Source organism: Pristis pectinata, chromosome 32 (genome assembly GCF_009764475.1).
Source record: "Pristis pectinata isolate sPriPec2 chromosome 32, sPriPec2.1.pri, whole genome shotgun sequence".
Lineage (NCBI taxonomy): Eukaryota > Metazoa > Chordata > Chondrichthyes > Rhinopristiformes > Pristidae > Pristis > Pristis pectinata.
The window spans coordinates 19,005,897-19,025,719 of NC_067436.1; the positions used below are offsets into that span (position 1 = coordinate 19,005,897).

The 19,823-nt window shown below is 49.1% G+C and overlaps 2 protein-coding genes across 4 annotated transcripts in view; both read right to left on the minus strand.

Annotated features, from left to right (window-relative positions):
* Window positions 1-7,805, minus strand: part of man2a2 (mannosidase, alpha, class 2A, member 2) — a 47,730-nt gene extending 39,925 nt beyond the window's left edge. Inside the window, exon 1 of one of the 2 annotated variants that reach the window (XM_052042672.1) lies at window positions 7,370-7,805. In XM_052042672.1, coding sequence (XP_051898632.1) covers window positions 7,370-7,501 — 132 coding nt within the window. In that variant the 5' untranslated portion in view covers window positions 7,502-7,805. The remainder of the gene's footprint in view (window positions 1-7,369) is intronic. The other variant, XM_052042673.1, reaches the window with a different exon arrangement.
* Window positions 7,806-10,550: 2,745 nt separating this feature from the next.
* fes (FES proto-oncogene, tyrosine kinase) overlaps window positions 10,551-19,823 on the minus strand; it is a 48,702-nt gene continuing 39,429 nt past the window's right edge. For both annotated transcript variants that reach the window (XM_052042625.1, XM_052042624.1), the window contains exons 16-19: window positions 19,106-19,229; window positions 17,250-17,407; window positions 13,537-13,659; window positions 10,551-12,457 (exon numbers count right to left, since the gene is read on the minus strand). In XM_052042625.1, coding sequence (XP_051898585.1) covers window positions 12,315-12,457; window positions 13,537-13,659; window positions 17,250-17,407; window positions 19,106-19,229 — 548 coding nt within the window. In that variant the 3' untranslated portion in view covers window positions 10,551-12,314. The remainder of the gene's footprint in view (window positions 12,458-13,536; window positions 13,660-17,249; window positions 17,408-19,105; window positions 19,230-19,823) is intronic.

The following is a 19,823-nucleotide window of genomic DNA, read 5'->3' on the forward strand; positions in this document are numbered from 1 at the left end:
CAAATGTATCATCACACGAATGCAATAAGATTCTCCTTGGATGACACAGTACAGCTGCCTCACAGCTCCAGCCACTTGGGTTCGATTCTGACTCAGGTGCCGTCTGTGTGCAGCTTGCACATTCTCCTTGTGACCGTCTGACCTTCCCCTGGGTGCTCGGGTTTCTTCCCGCATCCCAAAGACTTGCTGTGGGTTAAATGGCCACTGTAAATTGCCTTTGATGAAGGTCAGTGACAGAAGAATGGGGAGGGTGGGGTGGGGGGAGCAGCAGTCGATGAGCATGTGATAAAGAATGTAACTAGGAGATAAGAGGGGGACAGGCACTAATGGGAATGTTCAGAGAGCTGGGCTGAACAGCCTCCTGTTTTGTAATAATGAGAATAAGAATACAGAAAATAAACATTGTTTGTCCGAAGAAAGAAAAACTGGGGAGACTTGGCAATAAATTGTCCACCTTAAAGGGCACCTTATGTGACTGAATGTAATTTATTCAGAAGGATCTAAAATTTAATTGATTTCCTGTTAACAAGTCTTGGAATTAGTTTACGTGACAGCTCAATACATTTAATCACTCTTCTGTATAAACCATTTCAGAATCTTGACAGTGATCAACAATTTATTCCAAGCTCTCAAAAATAAACAACGTGGTTGACAGCTACTTGGCACCGAGCTACAACCACAGCAGTAAACTTCAGCAGCTGCTGCTGGAACACGGAACAGTAGTTCCAAAAGCAGAAGGGTAAAATGTAAGCCACACTTTTAACCAGCGGACTGCACATCAATTGTATACTGCTGAGAATCAAAGAACAGCATGGCACAGGAAGGCATGCAATCTTGTGATGAACAATCTCATCAGTCAAAGTACCTGGCCTTTGCCACATCCCTGCAACATTTCCCATGTTTCCTTCAAACTTGACTGATTGCTTACTACTCTTGGTTCTATTTCTCTTACTTGCCTTACTCCTTCAGCTTAAAATAACTTGCTCTCCAAATACACTTGGGTCACTTTTCTAGTAGCAGATTTGTTCCATGCTTGGTCTTTAGAACTTATGGTTTCTCCACCAGTTACCCTGCTTTTCACCTTCCTCCAACTTTGAATGTATTACAATGAAGTGCCAAAACAGTGAGATGTACGTGAGGGACAGTGACGGAAACAATGGAAGAGCTGGGGGTAAGGAGCCTGAGAACAGGGTATTTCAAGAAAGGAACCAAGTTCTCCAGCAGGGCTGCTAAAAGAAGTGGGCCCAGCGAGAGACCTTAAACAACAATATCACAGCAGGAACCAGAAAGGTGAAAGAAAACTTGTCTTGGTGTTTGAAGATCCTCGTCATTTAGACTGGAAGGGGTTGATGGTAAGCATGAGAGGAAAATAAGAGATTAAAATAGGATTGGTTTTTTTAAAATTTGTGTCTCAGCATCGGTGGAAACTCAATGCCTTATGTTAGAATGCTGGCAACTAACCTGGTAACAAGGCTATTCACATCCTGATCAGTATATTCTCATCATTCCCTCAAACCTGCTGTGTTCCAAGTGATCTGTCAACTGCCTGAGCACACTCTTTCTCAATGGCTGAAAACCTCCCTTACCTCATTGAGTGTGCCCCACCCACTCATTCCCAACTTCCTGAGTAACAGCAACTTACATCATGGGCTTTGTCTTTCCCTTCAGCTAACTAGATAAATCTCTCAAACACTGGTTAAACTGCACTAGGAGTATGGTGTACAGTCCAGTCACCACACCACAGGAAAGATACGGCACAGAGGAGTGCACAGATTCACCAGGATGATGGCTGGAATGGAGGACGTTAGTTACAAAGAGATATTGGATGGGCTGCATTTGTTCTCCCTGTTGCATTGGAGGCCGAGGGGTGGCCTTATGGAGGTTTATAATGTTATGAGGGGCACAGTTAGGGTAGATAGTCAGTGTCTTTTTCCTCAGGTGGGGGAGTCCAAAACTTGAGGGACTAGGTTTAAGGCGAGAGGGGAGAAAATTAACGGAGATCTGAGGAGCAAATGTTTCCACACACAGAGCAGTGGGTATATGGAACAAGCTGCCCGAGGTGGTTGTACAGCCGGATACAATTACAACTTTTAAAATGAATTTGTACAGATACTTGGACAGGAAAGGAGAGGCTTACAGGTTGATTCAGGCAAGTGGGATTAGCGTAGACAGGCATCGTGGTTGGCATGGACGAGTTGGGCTGAAGGACCTGCCTCTGTGCTGTACAGCTCTATGACAGTGAGAGTCCACACAGATAGGAGAGCTGATTAACGATATGTGGTGCGATTTCATCACATAAGCAATAAGACAACTGCACCATAGGTCACTGAATCAGTTGCTAACAAAAATGACACAGGTCAAATAAAGTTTTCTGGAAAGAATCAAAGTAATATTTTGCACACCGGGCTACCATTCATCCGCTGTATCCATGCCAGCCAGAAATAGACTACTTTGCTTAATTATTCTTCCAAGTTCTTGGTCCATTGACTTATAGATTATGGTTATGCAAGAGGAAATCTGAAAGACGTGCAAGTTGGTAGGTTAATTGGCCACTATAAATTGCCCCTAGTGTGGAGGTGAGTGGTAGAATCTGGGGGGAGTTGGATGGGAATAGAGTGGGAATAAAAAATAGCATTAATGTAGAATTGGTGTGACTGGGTGACTAATGGCCAGTGTGGACTCGATGGGCCGAAGGGCTGTATAACTCTGGGACTCTGTGAATTCACCCGCATACTTTCTAAACATGGTGAGGTTTTCTTCCTCCACCACACATTGAGAAAGAATTTCTTTTACAATCTTCCTCTCATTAATCCACCCTTAATTACTGTCTCGCCTGCTGAGGAAAATAGGAGCCTGCTGCTCTCATGTAAATCTCCACTCTTTGGTAAGAGAAATCCGAAGAGGTATCCCGATAGGATGGAGGTCAATACTGATCGGTGTCTTGTGAGTGCTTTAAACAAAATAACACATCGTATATCAGATACAGAAATGAGTGGTGTTCTGCTCCAAAAATGGTCCACTCAATGGGCAGTGCAAGTGGTAGGAGAACCATGAATTTAGCAAGTATTTGCCATTTTAGAAAAACTTCTGTGATTGCACATAACACTCCTACTGAGTTTATTTAATTGTGAAAAGGCGCTGTGAAAAGACACTGAAATGGAGGATGAAGTCTACACAATAAATTCACAATATGGGCACAAGGACAATCAAGTGCTGAGGCTTGAATTTAATACTGAGCACCGGCGTTAAAACACAGCTAAATTACATGGGTTACAAAGGTCTTGATTCAATCCTCTCTGAAATGCATAAACTAGTGCAGAACAACTAGCCTCAATAATTCTATGCAAAATGGAGGCAACAATCACTTGCAGCATCCCCCCATCTGTTCACCAATGCATACAGTCAGCTCAAGTTCATGGTCATTTAAGCCAGGTGCAGGACAACTGCCAGTGATCTTGAAATTATACCTCGTTCAGATTTTTCAGAAGGGGCAGGCTGGTATAAAAGCTCCCTGGGAGAAAGTAATAGTCAGAAAGCAGAGACTAATTATCCATTATTATAGTGCAATCGATAGCAGTAGGTGTATTAGACACTCTGCAAATGACATATCTGACAAGAATGCATTTATAAATGGTTCAAGAAAACACGTAACATTTATTTAAAGATAATCTGTAGCAGAAGGTTGATCCTTTGTTACTAACTGTAATGCTACTCCAACAGGGGACAAACACATTTGTCAACAGAATGTGTTTTGTACTTCTGCATTACTATTGTTTCCTCATAAGTGCATGGAATAATGCCTCACATAATACGGAACTAAGCTGCACACAGGTCCAATCCTTGGAATTGCAGTTAAGTATCACACTGAGAGATAATTGGTAAAGGAACTCAAGGTTAAGGGGAGAGGAAATCAATGTCCCCATCTTGCATTTAACATTTGCTGCTGGAACAACACACGAGGAGCCGGATGACACTCAGGTACAATATCAGCTGTGCTCAAACAGAGCCAAATCCCACCTTCCTCTGCAACCAACAGTCATTTAGGAGAGGCACAGAAAAATCAACTGCATCTTCTTACAAAATAATACCTTTAAGGGAAAAGGATAAAAGGAAAAATAAACTTGGAGAAAAATTATTTTCTTTTACCACAAATTTAGAAGCATTAGGCAAGCCATGATGTACTCACTTACTTGAACCCTTACTCTAATTTATTTAGATTAGGGTTGCTTTTAATCTCTGGGTTTAACTTTTATTCACATGTTTTCAGGATGCCGGCATTCACCAGCAACATGCTGCACTTCTCCTGATGAAAGTACTCCCAAATGCTGTCAGGGAGAGAGCTCCAGGAATGTAGACTAGGCACATGATGAAGAAATGGTGATTTTTTTTCCCAAGTCAGGATGGTGTGTGAATTGAAGGGGTAGCTGCTGCTGCTGCTCCTATGTTCTTGCTACTGTTTTGCTTCATGATGCGGAGGTCACAGTTTTGCGAGGTGCTCCCTGAGTAGCCTATGTGAGTAATTCCAATGCATTTTGTAGTTGTCACACCCTACAGTCATGATGCACCAGTGGTAGAGAGGGAGGTATTAAATTTAAGGTGGTGGATGGGTGCCAATTAAAAGGGCTGCTTTGTTCTGGATTGTGCTGAGCTTCTTGAGTGTTGTCATCCAAGAAAGAGAATATTCCATCACACTCCTGACTTGTGCCTTGCAGATGGTGTCTTGGCTGCAAAAGCATGACAGCCTCTGTCATACTCTTTGTAGCCCTGGCATTCAGGCGGCTGGTCTATGTTTCCAGACAACAGTGACCCCCCACCTCTGTGCCCCTCTCCAGGATGCTGATGGTGTGAGACCCTTTAGTGGCAATGCCTCTGAACATCAAAGCTTAGTTGTAGAATCATGAATGTTACTTGCTTTTTATCAGCCCACGTCCAAATATTGTCCAGTTCTTGCTACTAGGCACCTTATTGCTTCATTTGCAGAACAGGTTACAGATTGAAATGTGCATTGTTTAACTGTCAGCAGACATCCCCACTTCTGACCTTACAAGAAAGACTGTGTCTTTTGTTGTGAGATAATAAGCAGCTAATACAACTGATTCTCATTGTAGATGCAAGCAGACGGCATAGACAAAATATGAACATTAATCTTCTAATAATGCTTTAAATATGTTTTGCATCCATTCACCCATAAAGCATTCTAGAACAGTACCAGACATCATCAAGCCCATCACATTCTTCAATTTGAAAAAGTTCTCGAACTATTCACATCCCCTTAACCTTGCCCATGGTCTGCAATTTTTCCCTAAAGTTTTTATCCTGTTCTCTCTCGAAAGGGACAACAGAATGTGCTTCCAGCTCGTAACAACTCATTGCATAATTGCCAATGTGTTTTGTTTGCTGTTTGATAAGCAGATTAAAAAGCCTTATTTTTCAGTGAAAGCATTGAATAATAGTATGCTCGACAGCATCAGTCCCTGTTAGGCTAAGGTTGAGTGTTGCACCCCAGACAATGAGATGCAAAACTGGGCGCCAGGTCTATATACTTGGTGTCAGGTCACAGAAGGCATCAGATGGTGACAGGTATCAGTGTCTAGGTGGTGCTGGGTACCAGAGGATATGGGGTGATGCTGGGAGCTTGGGTGGTGGAGGATGCAGCCCACAGGATGCCCAATGCTGGGTGCCAGAGGATGCAGGGTGATGTGGAAACTTGGATGACAGGGTGTCAGCAAAACGATGGCTGAGGATGAGGGATGATGCTGGGAGCTTGGGTGACAGGGTACCAAAGATGTTGGGTGTCCAAGGACATGGGGTGATGCCGGGTGCCTGAGGATGAGGGATGACACTGGGTGCCCAGGTGATGCTGGGTGGCACTAGGTACCCGAGGATGAGGGATGACACTGGGTGCCCAGGGATGAGGGGTGGCACTAGGTGCCCAGGTGATGCTGGGTGGCACTGGGTGCCTGGGGATGAGGGTGATGCTGGGTGCCCGGGGATGAGGGATGACACTGGATACCCAGGTGATGCTGGGTGACACTGGGTGCCCGGGGATGAGGGGTGACACTGGGTGCCTGAGGATGAGAGATGACACTGGGTGCCCAAGTGATGCTGGGTGTCACTGGGTGCCCGGGGATGAAGGATGACACTGGATACCCAGGTGATGCTGGGTGACACTGGGTGCCCAAGGATGAGGGATGACACTGGGTGCCCAGGTGATGCTGGGTGGCACTGGGTGCCCGGGGATGAAGGTGACGCTGGGTGCCCGGGAATGAGTGATGACACTGGATACCCAGGTGATGCTGGGTGACACTGGGTGCCTGGAGATGAGGGTGGCACTAGGTGCCCGGGGATGAGGATGATGCTGGGTGCCCAGGGATGAGGGTGATGCTGGGTGGCACTGGGTGCCCAGGGATGAGGGTGGCACTGGGTACCTGAGGATGAGGGGTGACGCTGGATGCCCAGGTGATGCTGGGTGGCACTGGGTGCCCAGGTGAAGCTGGGTGCCCAGTGATGAGAGTGGCACTGGGTGCCCGGGAATGAGGGGTGACGGTGGGTGCCCAGGTGGCACTGGGTGCCCAGGGATGAGAGTGGCACTGGGTGCCCAGGGATGAGGGGTGACGGTGGGTGCCCAGGTGATGCTGGGTGGCACTGGGTGCCCAGGGATGAGAGTGGCACTAGGTGCCCAGGGATGAGGGGTGACGCTGGGTGCCCAGGGATGAGAGTGGCACTGGGTGCCTGGGAATGAGGGGTGACGGTGGGTGCCCAGGTGGCACTGGGTGCCCAGGGATGAGGGGTGACGGTGGGTGCCCAGGTGATGCTGGGTGGCACTGGGTGCCTGGAGATGAGGGTGGCACTAGGTGCCCGGGGATGAGGATGATGCTGGGTGCCCAGGGATGAGGGTGATGCTGGGTGGCACTGGGTGCCCAGGGATGAGGGTGGCACTGGGTACCTGAGGATGAGGGGTGACGCTGGATGCCCAGGTGATGCTGGGTGGCACTGGGTGCCCAGGTGAAGCTGGGTGCCCAGTGATGAGAGTGGCACTGGGTGCCCGGGAATGAGGGGTGACGGTGGGTGCCCAGGTGGCACTGGGTGCCCAGGGATGAGAGTGGCACTGGGTGCCCAGGGATGAGGGGTGACGGTGGGTGCCCAGGTGATGCTGGGTGGCACTGGGTGCCCAGGGATGAGAGTGGCACTGGGTGCCTGGGAATGAGGGGTGACGGTGGGTGCCCAGGTGGCACTGGGTGCCCAGGGATGAGGGGTGACGGTGGGTGCCCAGGTGATGCTGGGTGGCACTGGGTGCCCGGGTGAAGCTGGGAGCCGGGGAGGGGGGGGGGGGGTGCAGGTGACCGGGTGCCCGCCGCGCTGGCCTTACCCGCGGGAAGCTGACGCCGCTGTGCCGCCGGCCCGGCTCGTGTTGTACCCGGTCCAGCATCAGGTAAAGCGAGAACACGGCCACGCAGAAAATGGCGCCGCCGCACACCGTCACCTGTTTCTTCAGCTTCATGGCGGAGCGGCCCGGGAGGGGAGCCCCGGGAGCGGAGCCCCAGGACGGGAGCCCCGGGCTCGGCGGCGGCCGCCCGCCCCTAGGCCTCTCGGTACCGCCGCTCCATCCCCGACCTCCCGCTGGGCTGCTGGGCCCGGAGACACACACCCAGCACCGCCTCCTCCCACCCGTCACACCAGCCGGGCGCCGCGGGCTGTGGTACCGGTGCAGGCAGCGGTGTGGACCGCGGCGGCAGTGGGCGGGATCCGGAGCGGCTCCTCAGCAACGCGCCTCCTTCCCCACCCCCCGCACTGCCCGCCGCCCCTGCCCGGCGGCAGCACCGCGCCCCTAGCGGCGCGGAGGTCCAGGCCTCCCACCGTGTCACCGCCCCACCTAGCGGCGCGGAGGAGAATGGGAGCAATTGTGACCATCTGTGAGGAAGGGAACGGGGCAGAAAGTTCACGGTCGACCCAGCAGCAGCGATCTCTGGAGCAACACACGAAGTGTTGGAGGAACTCAGGAGGTCAGACAGCATCTGTGGAAGGAAATGGACAGTCCACGTCCACTACCTCGGACTATTTTTTTCTCTCAACTGGCACATGTTTATTTTGTTGTGAAAGTTACCTATAATTTAATACAAGTCTATGTTAACTTATATTTGTCATGTTTGTGCTATAATGTACTGTGCTGCTGCTGGAAAAAGCTAACTTTCATGGCATTTATACCGTGACAATAAACTTGAATTTGACTTTGACACAGACAAGCACCAGGCACCTTAAACACTGGAGAGGTACTACCAGCTCTCAATCCTCCCAGTCCATTGTAAGGATAAGCAAACAGACAACAATGTTCTTTCCCATCAAAGCTCGAATTGTATCCGATCACCACTGACGGGCAGGCTACAACACCAGACCACGAAAACAGACAGTCTGAGCTCAGTCACAGAAAGAGGAAATGATTCATGGAGACACAAGAGGCTACAGATACTGGAATCTGGAGCAACAAACAAGCTGCCGGGGGAACTCAGCGGGTCGAGCAGCATCTGCATGGTGGAAATGAACCGTCGACGTTTTGGGTTGAGACCCTTCATCCGGACTCATGATAAGTCCCTCACCAACTCCTGAAATCCCTTGCCCATTCTTGCTCATAATTTGAGTACTTGGGATGACAGAGTTCCTCCAGCAGGATCAGGCAGCAGCCCAGCCAAAACATCGGGAGTGTACAACCCTCCCCACCTGTGCCACCAACCACCTCCTGCCTCACCAGAGGATGCAGTCCCACATTCACCCTCGCAGACCCCTCAGAACAGAAATGGAAGCAAACCACCCCACTCTGGAGAGCGAAATGCTGCCCCTGGTGGCCTGAAGGATGTCCAGAGCTGATCGAAGGGGAACTGGATCTGTTGCAGACTTCCCCAGGAGCCTTGAGGATCAGACTTCCCGTAGCTGGTCCTCACATTCCGAATCCAGGAGTACATTCACGTAGCATCGCTTAGGAATATTTAGAAAGACATTTCTATCCTTTTAACCCTTTCCAAAGCACTTTGCAGACAACTTTTTGTCAGTGTGGACATTGTTGTAAAATAGGAAATGCAGCAGTCAATTTGCATATTGCAACCTCCCGCGAACGGTAAAGTAGTAATGATCAGATGGTCTGTTTCTAGCGAAAAAAGGTGTGCAATAGGTATTGGGCAACACTGTGTTAACTCACCTGCCCTTCATCAAAGGAGTGCCAGGTGACTTTTGCTTGTTCCTGAAGCTGGGGCAGTGGGGTGGGGGCTCTTTCTTTAACAGCTCATCTGAAACACAACATCCCGAACAGTGCAGCACTTCCCTCTTTGTTGCACGAGAGCGTCAACTCTTGAATTTTGTGTCTCTGGGCTGGAACCTTTAGGTTCAAAGCTGTGGCAGCTTCCTTTAAGTGTGTAGCTATATAGAAAACAGGAAATGCCGGAAACACTCTGCAACAAAGGTTAGCCACTTCTCGACACAAGCTGCCTGACCCAATGAGATTTTCCAATATGTTCTTTTTTTAATTTGAGATCTCCAGCATCAGCAGTATTTTGCTTCCTTTGCTTTTCAGTGAATCAGAAGAAAATTAGACCAGCAAAAGGTCATGTTTAAATCAATTGCTATTTTTAAGTTATGCATTTTGCACTTTTTTAAAATATCCCAAGTATAAAAGCTTATTGCTTCATTCCTAAAGGAAGTTGCTGGTGTCAATTTGTCACACAGTGCCTTCCTTAGTGGGACCACAACAACACCATGCTGGAGCTTACCACTGTCAGTATGGAGTGCTCAGATTTCTGACTAGAAATGTCAGCACCACATCAATTCATCAAAACCCCCTCAGGATGCCCACACTATTTTACTTCCCAATGGTCAGCACAACTCTCAGTGGAGAGAGAGCTTATGTGGGAAATATTACTGTTTTTTCTACACCACCTTCGATTCAATCCACAGGCATTTCAACTTTAATATAAAATCCAAACTGCTTCATAGCCACACAAACTGGTCCAATGTGGAAACATGACTTACAGTAACTGACGACACCAGAGACTGCAAATGCTGGAAATCTGGACCAACAGTCAAAGGCGCTGGAGGAACTCAGCGGGTCAGGCAGCATCCGTGGAGGGAGATGAACAGTTGACGTTTCGGGTCGAGACCCTTCACCTGGACTTCTTCCCAGTGTTCAGTCTGAGCAAAGAAAGCACCCCAGCAATTTCTCACAAAGATCGATGAGACCTTACTGGTGTTGGTTGAGAGATGAAGCTGGTGAGGACACAGGGACATGGCCTAGATCATGAACATCAACCTGCACTGTTGGATGACATGACAGGGCAGCTGCTTGCTGTGGGCTGAGTGGCCTATCACAACAGTATTGGTCTTGTACAGTAGTAAATGCCAGTGCAATCCCCATGGTCAGCGTGACTGGTCCAAATCGGAATCCAATAAAAAAAACACATCCTCAATCCCTATTGGACTAAATACCTGAGTAGTTCTGGCATTAATAAGGTCACAGTTGTGTTTATCTCACTGCGTACCCCAGAGAACCATTCCAACACACATCAAACATTTAAAACACTCCATTTTAAGCTTTATTACTGAGCAGATGGCTGCACTTCACTTGCAGAGGAGCACTGGGTACACAAGGAGCAAACTTTTTGGCTTTACATATGGTTTCTTGAAGTTTTAATTAATGTTCCCATCAATCTGTTGCTGAGATTATCAGACCTTCTTGCTCTAATTTTATCAAACAAAAAGACAGCAAAACATTTCAAGCTTCCAAACTCATAAAATTCAAAGAAAAAGTCAAAGTACAAACACAAAGGCAAGCAGTCCCTGAGCTGGACTGTAGGGTGCAGGGTCAGATTTGGCCACAGCCCAAGGTTTGGGTGTCCCTGCAGAACAGAGTCAATACTCAACATGTTAGTCTGTACAGGAAGATTGCACGGTTGGGTAAGAATAATTTGGCAAGTATTCCCAAAATTAATCACCCAATCTGTGGAAATTTCTGAGGGTTCCACAGTGCTCCAGTTGGCGTGGGAATTGTAGGCTCAACATCACTTTACACTGTGAGGTAACAACTGTCCAATCATCCCCTGACCCACCAGGAGAACAAACTTAAGTTGGTGGTCCACGTTTCAACCTCCTGGTTACCATGTGGTGATTCCCAAGGATCCTGAATGGTCCTTGCAGACCTCATAGTGGCATTAAAAGACTTTTAGATGGCACAGGAATATGCAGAGGGGGGAGGGATATTGATCATGTGCAGGCAGAAGAGATTAATTTGGCGTCATGCTGGTGCAGACATCGTGGGCCACTGTTCTATGTTCTAGAGTAAATGTACTCATTCCCAGGAGGTGGACTGTGCTGGAAATATCAGCATTTACTCAGCATGAGTGAACTTAGGAGGCAGTTAATGAGCTGTGTTACTGGGTCTGGAGTCAGACTGGGTAAGGATGGCAGATCTCCCTCCCCAAAGGAACCAGCGCTCCCTGCAGATCAAGCTTTTACTGAAGTCTGGTAGTTTCATGGAAATTAATACCAGCTTTTTACATCAAACTTATTTAAATGAATTTAAATTCCTCAGCAGCTGTGGTGGGATTCAAAGTGAAGCTCTGGACCAATGGTCCAGGACTCATCATACCAGCCCAGTAAATGAACCACCAGCCACCACTACTTTGACCAGGGAGAGCTGTGAACTCTTGGATGAAGTGACAGAAGAGGACTGTTGCCCAGACCTTCCAAGCAAAGGGAATTAAGATCATAGAACTGGAGAAAAGTGCCAGTCCTACTCCAGTGGAATGGCTCAATACTTCCTTGGGAATGAAAGGGTGGGGGGGTGACACAACCTGTGCTCGGCAGCTACCATCCTGTCATCGTGAATTATCATCTTGCGACTTGCCTGGAGCTGCCTCCCTGCCCAGGAGGGCACTGACCCCTTGTCAGGGAATCCCTGGGCAGTCTCACGCCGGTTCCTTGTGGCTACAGGAGGAGAAAGGGTGAAACGAGAGCAGCATCGGCTCCCTGCCAAAGCCGAGGTTGAACCAAACTGTTGGCTCAGCAGAAAGGCAGATCCACACACTGCAGCTGTTTGACTATGACACAGACTGCCTGAGAGAGGAAGTATTTACCCCTTATGATATAATGCAAGGAATAAAAAACACACATTGGAAGTACTTTACACATGCATTCTTAGGCATTACTAGCAACACAAGCATCCCTAAGACATTAAACATTCGAATGTTACTCCCCAGTCTGTTAGCCTCTGTGTACAGCGCACACACACTCCGGGGAACAGGGGCTGTCTGCAGAATGCATTTCTTCCAGCTTCATTTCCATTTCTTCCTTATGTTTATAAGTTCCTGGTGGATAGTACTGAAACTCGGCCGTTTCTTTGGATCATACTGCCAACAACGGGTCATTATGCTGTAAATTTCTTCCGGGCAGGAGTCTGGAGAACTCATACGGAAGCCTAGGGCAAGAAACACATCAAGTAGCCAATCAGTTATGGGGTCTCTTGAACCACGACCCTGGCATTCCTCCTCACGGCACAGTTCCCAAGCTTCAGGCCCGCAGGCTGCTGCATGCCCAGAGACTTCAGCACAGTCCTGTCTCCACCAGGTGCCGGGTTCCAGCAGTGGTCACTGGTTAAAGCTTCCGCACAATTAAACACTTCCCACTGTTGGTGTCACACAGACCCAGGGCAGGGATAACATGGGGCCAATGCTGAGCAAAGCTCCCTCTACACCATCCCATCACACACTCCCAGGGTCTGTGTGACACCAACAGTGGGAAGTGTTTAATTGTGCGGAAGCTTTAACCAGTGACCACTGCTGGAACCCGGCACCTGGTGGAGACAGGACTGTGCTGAAGTCTCTGGGCATGCAGCAGCCTGCGGGCCTGAAGCTCGGGAACTGTGCCGTGAGGAGGAATTTTATGATAAGTCCCTCACCAACTCCTGAAATCCCTTGCCCATTCTTGCTCATAATTTGAGTACTTGGGATGACAGAGTTCCTCCAGCAGGATCAGGCAGCAGCCCAGCCAAAACATCGGGAGTGTACAACCCTCCCCACCTGTGCCACCAACCACCTCCTGCCTCACCAGAGGATGCAGTCCCACATTCACCCTCGCAGACCCCTCAGAACAGAAATGGAAGCAAACCACCCCACTCTGGAGAGCGAAATGCTGCCCCTGGTGGCCTGAAGGATGTCCAGAGCTGATCGAAGGGGAACTGGATCTGTTGCAGATTTCCCCAGGAGCCTTGAGGATCAGACTTCCCGTAGCTGGTCCTCAGACACAGAGTGAAGCTCCCTCTACACCGTCCCATCACACACTCCCGGGGTCAGACACAGAGTGAAGCTCCCTCTACACCGTCCCATCACACACTCCCAGATCACAGACAGCATAGGTTAGATACAGAGTAAATCTCCCCATACATATAGTGCTGTCAAACTCTTTAAAGAACAAGTGTGTACATAAAGTTAGTTATGTGAAATCCCAGAGGCTTGTAACATTGATAACAACATTTTTATATTTTCCTGTGAATCTCACCTTGTTCAATTTCCTCCCGAGTTTGCTGGTTTGTCATTGTTGGGTATGGGGTTGAGCCCAGAGTGAAGGTCTCCCACAGCAGCACTCCATAACTCCAGATGTCACTCTCAGTCGTGAACCTGCCTGGAATGTAACCAAGTCAGTCGATGAACAGAGACAACGGCTGGCCCTCTGGGCACTGAGCCAGGAGTCCTTCACCAGTTCTGGCCACAGCTTTACCCAGAGAACACAAACACGCCTTCCCTCCTTCACGTCTGACACATGCCGAAACACAGGGTCAACACTCTGTCTACCCACCTCAGATCCACGGAGACACAGGAGGCTGCAGACGCTGGAACCTGAAGCAGCACACAAGGTGCTGGAGGAACTCAGCGGGTCAGGCAGCGTCTGTGGAGGGAAGTGGACAGTCGAGGTTTCAGGACCAGTCCAGACGAAGGGTCTCGACCTGAAACATCGACTGTCCACGTTCCTCCACAGATACTGTCTGACCCGCTGAGTTCCTCCAGCATCTCGTGCGTCACCTTAGATCCATGCTCCCTGATAGCCGATAAAAATCGTCGCAATGCAGTTTGGAGACACAGTTGATTCTGTCACCTACAGCCGTTCCAAGGAGAATCCCTCAGCACCACAGCAGAATTCCAGACTTCTAAATCACTTTATTCAAGGAAGTGCTTCCTGACATCACTGCTGGATAGTCTAGTTCTCCTCTGGCCAAAGGCTGTGCCCACACCCGACCCCACACCCTAAGACCACAGGCTGTGCTCACACCTGACCCCACACCCTGAGACCACAGGCTGTGCCCACACCTGACCCCTCATCTGACCCCACACACTGAGACCACAGGCTGTGCCCACACCTGACCCCTCATCTGACCCCACACCCTGAGACCACAGGCTGTGCCCACACCTGACCCCTCACCTAACCCCACACCCTTAGATCACAGGCTGTGCCCACACTTGGCCCTGGCCTCAGGCTGAACGTTGTGGTCTGCAATCTGAGGTGCCAGGGTCAGGTCTCCTGCTGGGAATACAGTTAACGGTGAGCAGCTGGCTGTCCCTGCACCTTTTCTCAGTTAATTTTATTGGATATAAGAAGCAATGGAGATGGGAAGGAGGTCAACAATTTGGACACACCCATTTTAAACCACAGCTCAAAGTCAAAAGCCCTGGCCTCGAGGTGCTAACACACATCCCAAAATACATTCCAACAAAGGAAACAAGGGGAAAGGTAAGTTGCTGAAGGTGACCTCTAACTTTGCAACTCAAGGAGAATAAACATCATGACTTTTACCGACGCACCATAGAAAGCATCCTATCCGGATGCATCACGGCTTGGTATGGCAACTGCTCTGCCCAGGACAGCAAGAAACTGCAGAGAGTTGTGGACACAGCCCAGCACATCACGGAAACCAGCCTCCCCTCCATGGACTCTGTCTACACTTCTTGCTGCCTCAGTAAAGCAGCCAACATAATCAAAGACCCCACCCACCCTGGACAATCTCTCTTCTCCCCCCTCCCATCAGGCAGAAGATACAGAAGTCTGAAAGCACGTACCACCAAGCAAGGACAGCTTCTACCCTGCTGACCACTGAACGGTCCCCCTTGTACAACAAGATGGACTCTTGACCTCATAGTCCGTCTTGTTGTGACCTTGCACCTTATTGTCTGCCTGCACTGCACCTTCTCTGTAGCTGTGACACTTTATTCTGCGTTCTGTTCTTGTTTTACCTCAATGCACTGTTGTAATGAACTGATCTGTACAAACTGTATGCAAGACAAAATTTGCACTGTAACTCAGTACATGTGGCAATAATAAACCAATTTACTTTCAGGTGGCCACCGCCTGCACCTCAGGCTGGATGTGGGGCACACACACGGGAGTCTTGGTTCCACTCAGTGCTGAGTCGGCTGACTGACCTCAGCTCTTCACAGTCATTGGGCCATTGGATCACTACATACACTTACAAAACAGCAGCCTCACTTATGTTTCCTCTTTACACAACACACCCATGAGTGTTGAGGAGGCTGTCACACAGGGCTCAGTCCCTCAGTGTCCAGAGCCACCAGCACCCCAGACTGTACTCCTTCCCCACAGAGCCTTCACAGTGGCCGCACCGAGCTTCAGTGCGTCCCTCAGCAAGGACTCCTGCAGCCTGGAACGTGCCAGTCGACAGCATTTACTGACACCAGGATGTAAAGAAAGATGTATTGATGGTATTGTATTTTCTGTCTATATTTTGGTGAATATATTTTTGGAAAAAAAAGCTGATTTGCCTCAGTTCCTTCAGGGAGATTGAGTGTGCGTGCCTGTGTGTATGGGGGCGGGAGGACATTAGCTAGAGCTCCTCACCAACACCCAATGGTCTACTTGGATGAGACTGTGCTTGATTCCCACACTTGAATTCTTTGAGGGTGTGACAGGGAGAGCTGAGAGTGGGGAACCTGTAGACGTGGGGTATTTAGATTTCCAAGGTGCCATGTATGAGGCAAGTGCATAAATTAAGAGCCCAAGGTACTGGAGGAGGTATAATAGCATGGACTGTGTTAACATGGGAACCTTGGTCAGCATAGACCAGTTGGGTTGTGTCCGTGCTGTATACCACTGAAAGCCAACTGCCACAGAGAAAGCAAAGAGTTAGAATAAATGGGCCCTTTTCAGGCTGGAGGGATGTAGCTAGTGGACTGCTGCAGGGATTGGTTCTTGGCCCTCAATGTTCACTATTTACATTAGTGACCTGGAGGAGGGAAAGAAATGTGAAGTTTCCAGGTTTGCTGATGATACGAAGGTAGGTGGAAGGGCATGTTGTGATGAGGACATTGTGATTCTGCAGTAGGCTCCAGATAGATTGAGGGATTGGGTGAAAACCTGGCAGGTGGAGTTTAATGGGTGGCCGATTATTATCCCAATGGAGAGAGACTACAAATGAGTGAAGTACAGGGGGCTCGAGGTGCTCTTGTGCAGGAATCACAAAAGGTCAGCAGGCCAGTCCAACAAGTAGTTGAGGCAGCAAACGGCATGTGGGCCTGGGGCTTCGGGTTACTGAAATTGGAAAAGTTCTCAGTGAATAATTCTTCTGAAGAACAGGGAGGTTTTGCTACAGTTGTCCAGGGTGTTGGTGAAGCCACACCTGGAGTACTGTGCACAGTCTGGTCCCCTTCCCTAAGAAAGGATACAGCAGCACTGGAGGCGGTCCATAGGGATCAACCGGGCTGATTCCTGGGATGAGAGGGTTGTCGTATCAGGAGATGTTAAGTCATCTGGGTGTGAATTCCTTGGAGTTTAGAAGAATGAGCCTTATTCAAACATACAAAATCCTAGGAGGGCTTGAGAGGGTCGATGTTCTCACTAGTGGGAGAGTCACGAACAAGAGGACATAGACACAAAATAAGGAATTCATTTAAAGCTGAGGTGTACAGAAACTTCTCTCAGAGGCTGGTGAACCTTTGGTGGTGACCAGGTCACTCAACAGATTTAAAGTGGAGACAGATAAATATTTCAAAGATCGGGGAATTGAGGGTTTTAGGGAACTGGCACAGAAGACTCAATCAGTATCGAGGCCAGTACAGATCAGCCATGATCGTATTGAATGGTGAGGCAGGTTTGAGGGGCCGAGTGGCCTCCTCCTGCTCCTAGTGTCTTGTGTTCCCTGCAACTACAATGCCCAGGTGGACACTACTGCTCTCTGGTCCAGGCCAGCCTGAAACACTACTCACCGTAATTGAGTGCCTCAGGGGCCGTCCACTTGATTGGAATCTGCTTCATCCCTCCTGTGGAGGAGTAGACCCCGTCCTCTTCCTCGCGAGACATCCCAAAATCACTGATCTTCAGAACATTCTTCTCTGAAACCAGGCAGTTCCGAGCTGCCAGATCTCTGCAATGAAATGAACATTAATTTTAATGTGTACAGAGCAAGATCCCACAAACAAATACGTCAGATCCTGAGCTGAGTGAGGGGGGGGGGGGGGCACGGATTGAAGGAGGGGGAGGGAGGTGCTAAGAGAGTGTCTTCCCTCTAGTGGGTGATCACTGGAACCTGTTCTCCTCCTGTCCAAGTCAAAAATCAAGTTTATCGTCAGACGCATGCCCATGTGTGCACAGGTGCAAAGAAAGACTTACTTGCAGCAGCATCACAGGCACAGAGCATCAGAGAAACAGCATTCACAAGAAAAACGTAAATTAAACATAAATTATACACAATTGTGTGGATGATACAAAGATAGGTGGAGGGGCAGGTAGTGTTGAGGAAGCAGGGAGTCTACAGAAGGACTTGGACAGGTTGGGAGAATGGGCAAAGAAGTGGCAGGTGGAATACAGCGCAGGGAAGTGTACGGTCATGCACTTTGGTAGAAGGAATAAAGGCGTCGACTGTTTTCTAAATGGAGTGAATTCAGAAATCGGAGGTGCAAAGGGACTTGGGAGTCCGAGTGCAGGATTCCCTAAAGGTTAACTTGCAGGTTGAGTCAGTAGTAAGGAAGGCAATGCAATGTTAGCATTCATTTCAGGAGGACTGGAATATAAAAGCAGGGATGTAACGCTGAGGCTTTATAAGGCGTTGGTCAGACCACATTTGGAGTATTGTGAGCAGTTTTGTGCCCCACATCTAAGGAAGGGTGTGCTGGCATTGGAGAGGGTCCAGAGGAGGTTTACAAGAATGAACCTGGGAATGAAAATGTTAATGTATAAGGAACATTTGATGGCTCTGGGCCTGCACTCACTGGAGTTTAGAAGGATGAGGGGGGATCTCATTGAAACCTACCGAATATTGAAAGGCCTGGATACAGTGGACATGGAGAGGATGTTTCCATCAGTGGGAGAGTCTAGGACCAGAGGGCACAGCCTCAGAATAGAAGGACATCCCTTTAGAACAGAGATGAGGAGGAATTTCTTTAGCCAGAGGGTGGTGAATCTGTGGAATTCATTGCCACAGACGGCTGTGGAGGCCAAGTCATTGGGTATATTTAAAGCAGAAGTTGATAGGTTTTTGATTAGTAAGGGTGTCAGAGGTTACAGGGAGAAAGCAGGAAAATGGGGTTGAGAGAGGAAAATAAATCAGCCATGATTGAATGGTGGAGCAGACTCGATGGGCTGAATGGCCTCATTCTGCTCCTGTGTCTGATGGTCTAATTTTTACAAAAGAAAAAACACAATTAGGGTGAAAAACAAAGTCGATTTCCGTGCAAAGTGGTCAGAGCAGTCCCAGTGTTGCTGAACTGTAGGGGTAACCAGGGCCATGCCGGTTGCTTCAAGAACTAAATGGTTGAAGGGAAATCACTGTTCCTGAACCTGGTGGTGTGGGACTTCAGGCTTCTGTACCTCCTGCCCAATGGGAGCTGCGAGAAGATGGCACGGCCCGGATGGTAGGGATCTTTGATGATGGATGTTGCCTTCTTGAGGCAGCATCTCCTGTAGGTACTCCTGATGGTGGGGAGGGATGTGCATCCGGACAGCAGGTCAGGACACCGCTGAAATGTCTATATCTGGACCTCCAGGGACCAAGAAGTGCGGCACTATTTGGTACCGCACCCTGTGGCGGCACCCTGCTGCTGAGTGCTGCTGGAGCATCACTGACCTGTGGATGCAGTGCTTGCTCTCCAGGTAGGCCATCCCTGCCGCGGCGTTCTCCGCCATCTTTATCAGGTCTTTGGTGCTGAGTCGGTTGGCTTCATTCCGTAAAAACGTCAAGAAATCCCCTCCTGAATCGAGAGAGTTACAAGTGAAACATTGATGATTTAAACCTGTTCATCTCAACAACTTCCAGCTCTGATGACCTCCCTGCAAACTGTTTCCCCCCTCCACAGATGCTGCCTGACCTGCTGAGCATCTCTGTTGCCAGCAGCCACCATGTCCTACTCCGTGTTTGTGATTGGAGTTATACAGCTCAGAAACAGGCCCTTCGGCCCAACTCTCCCATGCCGTCCTGAGGATGGTGAGTGCAGTGAGGAGGAGCCAGAGCAAGGATTTTATACCAAGGCCAAGGGGAGATTATCCATCTTGTTCCAACATTATTTTACTCATTCGCTTCTCGGGATCAGCTATCGCTGGGAAGGCCAGCGTTTACTGACCACCTCCGATTGCTGTCGGAAGTTGGTGGTGAGCTACTGTCCCTGTTGGGGAGGGAGTTCCAGGATTTAGACCCAGCCACGATGAAGGGTGGGCGATAATTTTCCAGGTCAGGATGGCGAGCAACTTGGAGACACAGGAGACTGCAGATGCCTGAGTCTGGAGCAGCACACAAGATGCTGGAGGAACTCGGTGGGCCGAGGAGCATCTGTGGAGGGAAGTGTTTA